The 10,549-nt window shown below is 42.7% G+C and overlaps 1 protein-coding gene across 8 annotated transcripts in view; it reads left to right on the top strand.

Annotated features, from left to right (window-relative positions):
- The window catches only part of LOC115130030 (protocadherin gamma-A11-like), a 198,381-nt gene that overhangs the window by 114,661 nt on the left and 73,171 nt on the right, over positions 1-10,549 (top strand). Inside the window, exon 1 of one of the 8 annotated variants that reach the window (XM_065019640.1) lies at positions 7,469-10,013. The exons of the other annotated variants lie outside the window; for them this stretch is intronic. Within the exon in view, the coding sequence (XP_064875712.1) occupies positions 7,614-10,013 (2,400 nt within the window). The 5' untranslated portion in view covers positions 7,469-7,613. Of the gene's footprint in view, positions 1-7,468; positions 10,014-10,549 lie in introns of those variants that run through there. 8 annotated transcript variants of the gene reach the window in all.

Below are 10,549 nucleotides of genomic sequence, written 5' to 3'. Positions count from 1 at the left end.
GAGATTTAATTTTTAGCGCGGAAACTAATGGAATAATACAAGAGTTCTTTACGGATTATAATATGTGTGTTGTTTGATATCGTAGAGAAAACGTCGGACAGAACAATGACATGGCAAGTACTGTTGTTTATCTCAGTCCTCTCTCTCAGTTCAGTGAACGGGCAGGTCAGTTACTCCATTCCAGAGGAAATGGCGAAAGGCTCTTTAATCCGTAACATGGCACAGGATTTGGGTTCAGATGTTAAACTACATAAATCAGGTATAGCTCGTATTCATACTGGAGAGAGCGTAGAATACACAGAGTTAAAGAAAGAAAGAGGAGTTCTCCTTATCAAAGAGAGACTAGACGGTGAAGCGCTCTGTGGACAGATAACGCCTTCACACATCGATGGGGAGCAGTGGTGATTTGAGCATGTGTATCTTGGTGGGGCAAAACTCCCCAACATTTTTTTAGACTCATGCCAGCAAAGCCACCACACAACAAAATACTAAACAATACATTATTTGCACTGTAGCGGTGACAAACGGTGCCTACAATCTGTTGGGGTCTACATAAAGCTGTCCCAACAGCAGGGCTTTCTTTTCAGCACCATGTTTTGAAACCTTACCGCTGTTACACCTGGCTATCAGCGGAGCCTTGTCTGGCAGCGAAACAGTTCATTCTGCCTCATTTACTGCCTTTAAAAAAAACATAGCTGATATGTCTGACTTGCTCAAACAAACGTGGTTTCTACTGACAACTGAGATGTACAAACTATGGCATAAGGGGACGACAAGCGGATAAGAGCCAATCTGTAATTTCGATGAAGACATTAATGAGCGAGCAAGGATAGACATAGTCAATATAACTATTTGTTATGCACTTTGGAAATGTACAGCGACAGAATTCAGAACATGGGCCGTTCGTACAGTGTTCTACCTGTACACCAATTCAGAACCGTAGGATAAATAACAGGCGCATGTAAGCAGACAATGAAAGCTAATACAATATTCGATGATGACATTTCTCTAAAACAGGCGATAGGCTACATGTGCACCACCAACAGCTAACAGCGTACTACACAACATACACTTAGTATTACTTTCGTAGCTACAGTACACACATCTCCCTGGCATATTACATCATTTATACAGCAACATTCAAAACATTTTTGGACTCACCTTGTTGTGCTGTGCTCACTTGAACAGGAAGGTGGCGCGGCGGTCCTTCGTGGGCAAATTTTGTTATCAAACTTTATCATCAAGTCTGGCATTCTCTGGATTTATGGTGCTTTCAAGACAACTGGGTACTCTGAAAATACTAGTTTGAATCACGACGTCAGTGATCTTCAGGTCGGAGCTCTAGAAAGAGGCCCCAGTTCCCAACGTGGAATTCAGAGATTAGATGACCGTTCAAAACGCATTTTTCTTCGAGTTCCCAGTTGTCTTGAACTAACTGATGTCAGATATTTCCCAGTTCCGAGTTTCCACTTGTTTTTAACGCGGCAGAAGTCATGCTGGATTGACAGCATGGCCAATGTTGAATGTTTATCCTTTTAAGCTTGGAAAAGAGACACATTTAAACCCATACTTGGACCACACACCCACTCCACGCTTACAGTTACCCACTGACTCATTCCAAACCACTCATTGTTGAATTTGCGATTTCCAACTTGTTGTGTAATGTTTATGTCCAATGGCCAAAGAGCACCGATATGTTTATCTATTTTTCTTCATAATTTCTCTTCATATAACAACGATTGAAAAGGATTTGCAAGTAGATTGTCGACTTGATTCATAATAATGACTCTTAGCTTGCTAGCTAAGATTTTGAAAGTATGATGTTGACATGATCAGTCCTTTCAAATCTACGATAGATATGTGATTTGACGTCATTTTATCTGTGGCCAATGACCTTGAGCCTTGTTGTATTTAACTTCTAATGTAACTCTATGGCAGCATTCAAGGGGCTTACATTTTCCAACTCTCCCGGTTGATTTTGCAGTGACATAGTGTCCCCATGAGTGACAGAACACTGAGCCAATCACGGCTCAACTAGAGAGCATTACTAACCCATATGCTCCGTATTTTCCACTGGCTACCCCACCACCACAGAAAGCACTGAGCTAGGCTGAAAGACCTGCATTTTGGAGGTGCCTTACTCACGAAAGCAAAAAAGAGAATATGTTTGTATGTGGCTTTGTTAACTCAATTATTATTTTTTTACATTGTTTGCAAACTGATATGTGACACATATTAATGCCAAAATAACATGCAAAACAGGCAACCAAGAAAAAACAGATGGGGCTCGCTGAATGATGGGTTGCCACTGTTCTGGAGAACCCAATGGAGTTGTTTTGAATAACTGTAGATATCACAGATATCAATGACACTGCTTCCAGTTTAAACATGAATGAGAAACCTTTTGAAATCAGCTGTGATTTAATCTAAATTCGTGTGTAAGAAAGCAGGGTATCCAGACAGGTTTAAATGGTCTTCAAAGCTACTCGCTGAAACCCACAGACAATTTTGTCTTGAAACTCGAAAAATCAGGTCGACGGGTGTAAAAAAAACAGAAACCTTTAGATCGAGAGGAACAGGTATCTTTAGTCTTAACTTCTATAGATGGATGAGAGCCTCGGCTGTTTGCTACTGGGCAGATACACGTCACTGTTCTAGATGCAAACAACAATGCTCCGGTTTTTAGCAACCGGATTTTAAGGCAACTATTACAGAGAATTCCCCCAAAGCACATATGTCAGAGTCAAGGCCCGCGGGCCACATCCGGCCCGCAAGAAGGTTTTTTACGGCCCCTGGGATGATCTTGATTTATTATTAGAACCGGCCCGCAGCAAGCCGGCAGCCCGCAGATCTTTTACACGCACCAATACTACATTTCCCACAATGCAAAGGTGACGCACCGAGCAGTAGGCTGCTTCATTTCAATATTTATTGGCACAGCAGTCGTCAGCATCACAGTAAAATTAACTTTCAGATACCCATCAAAAATGGCAAAACGGAAGGTGGATACTGAGAACCGGGGGTTTCAAACAAGGTGGGAGTCGGAGTATATGTTCACGAAGGTAGCTGGAAAACCTGTGTGTCTTCTGTGTGGAGAAAGTGTGGCGGTACTGAAAGAGTATAATCTGAGACGACATTATGAAACGAAACACGCGGACAAAAACAAGAATATGGACATGGAACAAAGGCTACAAAAGGCAGAGGAATTAAAACGAGGCCTCAAATCTCGACAGGCTCTGTTCAAAAAAGCCAAATCACAAGGCCAGGCTGCTGTCAAGGCCAGTTTTATTTTGGCAGAAGAGATCGCTAAATCAGCCCGGCCATTTACGGAGGGGATTTCATCAAAAACTGCATGATTAAAGTTTGTGACGAAGTTTGCCCAGAAAAAGGCAACTCTTTTTAAATGTGAGTCTGAGCAGAAACACCATTGCCGAGAGAGTAGACCAGTTGTCCATCAATCTAAAAGAGCAGCTTGTGAAAAAGGGAAAAGATTTTATTGCATATTCCTTGGCTGTGGATGAGAGCACCGACATTTCTGACATTGCCCAGTTGTCAATTTTCATCCGCGGAGTGGACTCCAACCTAAGCGTGACAGAGGAGTTTTTGGCTTTACGTCCTATGCATGGCACAACTACGGGGCATGATTTGTATGAAGAGGTGTCAAGATGTGTAAATGAGATGGAGCTGCCTTGGGAAAAACTCGTGGGTTTGACAACCGACGGAGCACCTGCGATGTGTGGACACAGGAGCGGACTGGTGGCGAAGATACGGGAAAAGATGCAAGAGGAAAACGCGACAGGTGAGCTGACAGCTTATCATTGTATCATACACCAGGAAGCGTTGTGCGGTAAAGCCTTGAAAATGGAGCATGTAATGAGCATCATCACGCGCACAGTTAACTTTATCAGAGCCAAAGGTTTGAATCACCGCCAGTTCAAGGCATTTCTGACGGAGTTAGAAACGGAGCATGGTGATTTGCCTTATCACACAGAGGTGCGATGGCTAAGCCAGGGAAAGGTGCTTCAAAGATGTTTCGAGCTTCGTGAGGAGATTTGTCTGTTCTTGGACAGCAAAGGGAAAGACACAACACAACTCCGAGACGAAATGTTTCTGTGTGAAATGGCTTTTCTGTGTGACATTACGAGTCATCTGAATGCAATAAACTTGCAGCTGCAGGGTCGGGATCGTGTCATCTCTGATATGTACAGTACAGTGAAGGCATTTAAAACCAAACTGACTCTGTGGGAGACGCAGATGCGGAAAGAAAATTTGAGCCACTTTCCCAGCTGCCAGACCATGAAAGAGAAGCTCTCTACCAGTGCGTTCCCGAGCACACAGTTGGCTGATAAAATAGGTATGCTTGCCGCTGACTTTCGACGCCGATTTGCTGACTTTGAAGCACAAAAAGCAGGTTGGAACTGCTCGGTAACCCATTTGCTGTTGACGTGGAAAGCTCACCACCAAACCTCCAAATGGAGTTGATTGACCTCCAATGCAATGATGCACTGAGGGCAAAATATGCGGCAGTGGGTGCTGCGGAGTTCGCCCGTTTCCTCCCCGGCACAATGCCCCAGCTGCGCATCCAGGCTGCTCAAACGTTGTCTATGTTTGGCAGCACATACCTGTGTGAACAACTGTTTTCTTTGATGAACCTGAACAAAACATCACACAGAAGTCGACTTACTGCTGAACACCTCCACTCAATTCTGAGGATTTCTTCAGCTCAGAGCCTTACCCCGAACATTGATGAACTTGTGGAAAAGATGGGACACCACCAAGTATCACCTCAACCTCAAACAAGTGAACATTACTGTGCAATCACATATTTAGAGTTTTTACTCAGTTCAAGTTTAAAAGTTAAAATTTAATATTTGTTTTCACTGCATGTTACTTCTCCTTAAACAAAGTGTTGTTTTTGATTAATAGATTTTTGCACTTTATTTTTTTGTATTTCAATCCAATTATATTTTAAAAATATTTCAGTTGAGTGGATGATAGAAAATTGCTATTATTGTTTTTTCTTTGAAGTAAATTTAGCCCACTTTTGCTAAAATAGAAAATATAGTCTACTGATGGTGCCTTGAATACCGGTTTCTTTCATTTAATGTTCATGTTATGGGGATATTTATATAAAGGAAATTTGTCTTTTGTGTCTGTTGAAAATTAAAGATTACTGACAGAGCCATAAGAAAATATTGCTTTATTTATCTGATCATATTGTAATATATTTGTTAGGTTTTCAGTAGGTTCAATTAGGTTCACTAGACTATATGCGTCATTTAAAATTTTTTCAATGAACATTCGAACAGTCCGGCCCTCGTCTTGTAGCTGATTTTTTTATTTGGCCCTCCGTCCATTTGACTTTGACACCCCTGCCCCAAAGGAACCTATTTGACGACAACTAATACATCGATTGCAGACAAAGGCTCAAATGGTGAAGTGTCTTATTCCATATCGAATAATATGGATAGTGTATCAGACATTTTTCATATACATGCAAATGGAGAGGTGATATTAGTAGGCAAGGTTGACTTTGAAAAAGCCAAACATTACCAAATAGATATCGAAGCAATAGACAATGGTGGTCCATCAGATTCCAGTAAGGTAATAGTTGATGTTATAGATATCAATGACAATGCTCCAGTAACCAGTGCACTTTAGAAATCTAGTTCAATACCAGAGGACTCAATTCAAAATACGGTTGTAGCTATGTTCAGCGTCCAGGATCCTGACTCTGATAGTTACGGTCAGGTGCACTGTGGTATAAATGAAAATATCCCAGTTACTATTAAATCTACATCAAATGTTTTTTTACAGCCTATAAAGACACAGTGACTTGGACACTAAGCCTCGCTCTCCAGCAGCGTCACTCTCACCTTACAGATATCCGATGTGAATGACAACGCGCCTGTCTTTGAGAGGAGCTCATGTGAGGCCTACATTATAGAAAATAACACACCGGGCCTCTCTATATTCACAGTGAAAGCCATAGACGCTGACTGGAACCAGAATGCCCGTGTTTCTTACATACTGGAGGACTCCTCGGTTAACAGAGTGCCCGTCTCCTCATATGTGTCCGTTAGTGCTGATAGTGGAGTCATCCATGCGCGGACTGTTTTGACTATGAGCAGATCAAATAGTAAAAGCGCAGGATGGAGGCTCCCCTCCTCTCAGTAGCAATGTGACTGTGAAAATAATGATCCAGGACCAGATAACGCGCCTCAGGTTCTGTACCCAGTCCAGACTAGCAGCTCTCTGGTGGCTGAAATGGTACCTCGTTCAGCGGATGTGGGCTATCTTGTCACTAAAGTAGTGGCTGTTGATGTGGACTCTGGGCATAATTCCTGGCTCTCGTATAAACTGCAGAAAGCGACAGACAGGGCGCTGTTTGAAGTGGGCTTACAGAATGGGGAAATAAGAACTATACGCCAAGTCAATGATAAAGATGCTGTGAAACAAAGGCTCACTGTTGTAGTGGATGACAACGGGCAGCCCTCTCGTTCAGCTACAGTCAATGTTAACGTAGCGTTGGCGGACAGCTTTCCTGAAGTGCTCTCGGAGTTCACTGACTTTACGCACGACAAGGAGTACAATGACAACCTGCCTTTTCGCTTAGTCTTGGCTCTGGCTGTAGTCTCATTTCTGTTCATCACATGTTTAGTGGTTATTATATCAGTGAAAATATACAGATGGAGACAGTCTCGCATCCTCTTTCATTCCAATCTCCCGGTTATTCCGTATTATCCACCGCGTTACGCAGACACTTTGGGGACAGGAACTATACAGCACGTGTACAATTACGAGGTGTGCAGGACGACTGACTCCAGAAAGAGTGACTGTCAGTTCGCCAGACCCTGTAGTCAGAACGTACTGATCATGGACCCCAGTTCTACAGGGACGATGCAGCAGAACGAACAGAACATCCTGGATGAACCAGACTCCCCAATAGAGGTCTGTTATATTTGAGTCATTATATTTTCCATAAAACTATATGTTTCATGTGTCTGTCTAAATGTATCGGCGATTTTATCTGTTTAAAATCTAGTATGTGTCATACCTGGGGACTTTCCATTTTCAGAGATCCTCTTCCATTTCAGCACCATGGTCATGGACGGCGGCTCTTGGCAAATAGGTAGCCAGTACTTTCCTACGGTAGACTATGTTCATGCAACGTGTATTTCATTAGAACTTGTTTGTAAACATCTCACTGACATTATTTTGTCATTGGCTTATATGTTGATATAATAGTAGTACGGCATTTTATTGTTTGTAAACTCAAACCTTCCCAAGTATGTTGTACTGTTTTTATTTTATGTAGTTTAGTGCATTGAACTCAGAGGGACGCTGTTGGTCAGTGTGTTGCTGTTTTAGAGCAGATTTGCAACAGTACCTCCCCCATCATCTCGATATATTAGAGAGAGAAAGATAGGCACGCAGATCCGCACGCAGAGCGCTGTAGTCCGGGCTATAGAGAACATTGTGACACTGAGCTGCGATTCTTTTGTTACACGGTGGTGGAGTTTGGGCACGTTTTGTTTGGATGTTTTTCACTGGAATCTAATGGAACATCTTTGCGGATTATAGCGTTTGTATTGTTTCATGGTGAAGGGAAAATGTCGCATAGAACAATGACACGGCAAGTACTGTTGTTTATCTCGGTCCTCTCTCTCAGTTCAGTGAACGGGCAGGCCAGTTACTCCATTCCAGAGGAAATGGCGAAAGGCTCTTTAGTCGGTAACATAGCGCAGGATTTGGGTTTAGATATCAAAAGACTGAAATCAGGTAAAGCTCGTATTTATACAGGAGACAGCGCAGAATACATCGAGTTGAATAAAGAAAGGGGAGTTCTCCTTATCAGAGAGAAAATAGACCGTGAAGCTCTCTGCGGACAGACGACGCCTTGTGCACTGCATTTCCAGCTTATTCTGGTGGACCCGATGGAATTTTACAGCATTATCATTGAGGTAACAGATGTAAACGATAATGCTCCGGTTTTCAAAAAGAGAGAAATGAAATTCAGAATCAGTGAGTCGTCCGTTACTGGAGCGAAATTCGTGTTAGAGAGGGCGATGGATCTGGATGTTGATTATAATGGCCTCCAAAGCTATTCATTGAATCCCACCGATAATTTCATATTGAAATTACAAACCCAACCTAATGGCGGAAAGACAGTAGAAATGGTTTTACAGAAACCTTTAGATCGAGAGAAAAATGAGCATTTGTCTTTGATATTAACCGCAATAGATGGAGGTGAGCCTCAGATGTCTGGAACAGTGCAGATTCATATTACTGTACTAGACGCCAATGATAATGCACCTGTTTTTACACAGGGAATCTACAAGGCTACCCTAAGAGAGAACTCACCAAAGGGCACAGTTTTAATTTCTGTCAGTGCGTCTGATTCTGATCAAGGTTCTTATGGTAAAGTAACCTATTCGATTTCCAATTCCCTCGACGATGTGTCTGAATTGTTTGAAATGAATGGGGACAATGGTGAAGTTAGACTAATAGGAAATATTGATTATGAAAAGGCACGACAATATCAGATACATGTACAGGCCAGTGATGACGGAGGGCTCACCGAATCGTGTAAAATCATGGTCGAAGTCCTTGATACAAATGACAATATACCAGCCATTAATGTGATGTCGAAGTCTAGTGCCATATCGGAAGACATGAAACTTGGTACGGTTGTGACTATGATGAACATACAAGACCCAGACTTCGGTGAAAACGGCAAAGTTCAGTGCTCAATAAACGAGAACATTCCCTTTGCGATGAAATCAACATCGAATAATTTCTTTAGTGTAGTAACTGACAGTGACTTGGACCGAGAGAGAGCCTCTGAGTATAACATCAGTGTGACGTGCTCTGATGAGGGCGTGCCCTCGCTCTCCAGCAGCGTCACTCTCACCTTACAGATATCAGATGTGAATGACAACGCGCCTGTCTTTGAGAGGAGCTCATATGAGGCCTACACTATAGAAAACAACACACCGGGCCTCTCTATATTCACAGTGAAAGCCAGAGACGTTGACTGGAACCAGAATGCCCGTGTTTCTTACATACTGGAGGACTCCTCGATTAACGGAGTGCCCATCTCCTCATATGTGTCCGTTAGTGCTGATAGTGGAGTCATCCATGCAGTCCGCTCTTTTGACTACGAGCAGATCAAGTATTTCCAGTTCCGCGTAAAAGCCCAGGATGGAGGCTCCCCTCCTCTCAGTAGCAATGTGACTGTGAAAATAATGATCCAGGACCAGAATGACAACGCGCCTCAGGTTCTGTACCCAGTCCAGACTAGCAGCTCTCTGGTGGCTGAAATGGTACCTCGTTCAGCGGATGTGGGCTATCTTGTTACTAAAGTGGTGGCTGTTGATGTGGACTCTGGACAGAATGCCTGGCTCTCTTATAAACTGTACACAGTGACGGACAGAGCGCTGTTTGAAGTGGGCTTACAGAATGGGGAAATAAGAACTATACGCCAAGTCAATGATAAAGATGCTGTGAAACAAAGGCTCACTGTTGTAGTCGAGGACAACGGGCAGCCCTCTCGTTCAGCTACAGTCAATGTTAACGTGGCGGTGGCGGACAGCTTCCCTGAAGTGCTCTCGGAGTTCACTGACTTTACGCACGACAAGGAATACAATGACAACCTGACTTTTTATTTAGTCTTGGCTCTGGCTGTAGTCTCATTTCTATTCATCACATGTTTAGTGGTTATTATATCAGTGAAAATATACAGATGGAGACAGTCTCGCATCCTCTATCATTCCAACCTCCCGGTTATTCCGTATTATCCACCGCGTTACGCAGACACTTTGGGGACAGGAACTCTACAGCACGTGTACAATTACGAGGTGTGCAGGACGACTGACTCCAGAAAGAGTGACTGTCAGTTCGCCAGACCCTGTAGTCAGAATGTACTGATAATGGACCCCAGTTTTACAGGGACGATGCAGCGGATGCAGAACGAACAGAACATCCTGGATGAGCCAGACTCCCCAATAAAGGTCTGTTATATTTAAATAATTTTTATTTTCCCTGAAACTGTATGTTTCATATATGTCTATATGTAGGCTATCGGTGATTTCACCTGTTTGAAATCAAGTCTGTATACCTGCCAAGTTTCCATGGTCATAAATGCTCTATATTCCACTAATATGTGGTCATTTCAGCACCACGGCCATGGATAGCGGTGGTTTGCAAATAATCTGTATTTCAATCATTGAGCCTGCGGTTCTCTAAAGTCGCAGTTTCACTCAACGTGTATTATCTTTAGACCTTGTTTGTTCACATCTCATTGACATATTGGTTTTCATTTATCATTAATACATTGGCATGTTTGTGTTGTTAGCATAGTTGTACTGTGTTTTATAGTTTGGAGACTCAAACTTTCCCAAGTGTGTTGGAAAGTTTTTTTTATTTTTTAAGTGTATCAGTAGTTCAGTGGTTTGAACTCAGAGGGACGCTGTTGGTTAGTGTGTTGCAGCTTCATTGCAAATTTGTCGCAGTACCTCCCCCATCATCTCGATATATTAGACAGAGA

The sequence above is a fragment of the Oncorhynchus nerka genome, linkage group LG6 (assembly GCF_034236695.1).
Source record: "Oncorhynchus nerka isolate Pitt River linkage group LG6, Oner_Uvic_2.0, whole genome shotgun sequence".
In the NCBI taxonomy this organism is placed as follows: domain Eukaryota; kingdom Metazoa; phylum Chordata; class Actinopteri; order Salmoniformes; family Salmonidae; genus Oncorhynchus; species Oncorhynchus nerka.
The sequence above is the reverse complement of the archived record's forward strand: the minus strand, read 5'-3'. Positions and strand labels throughout refer to the sequence as shown.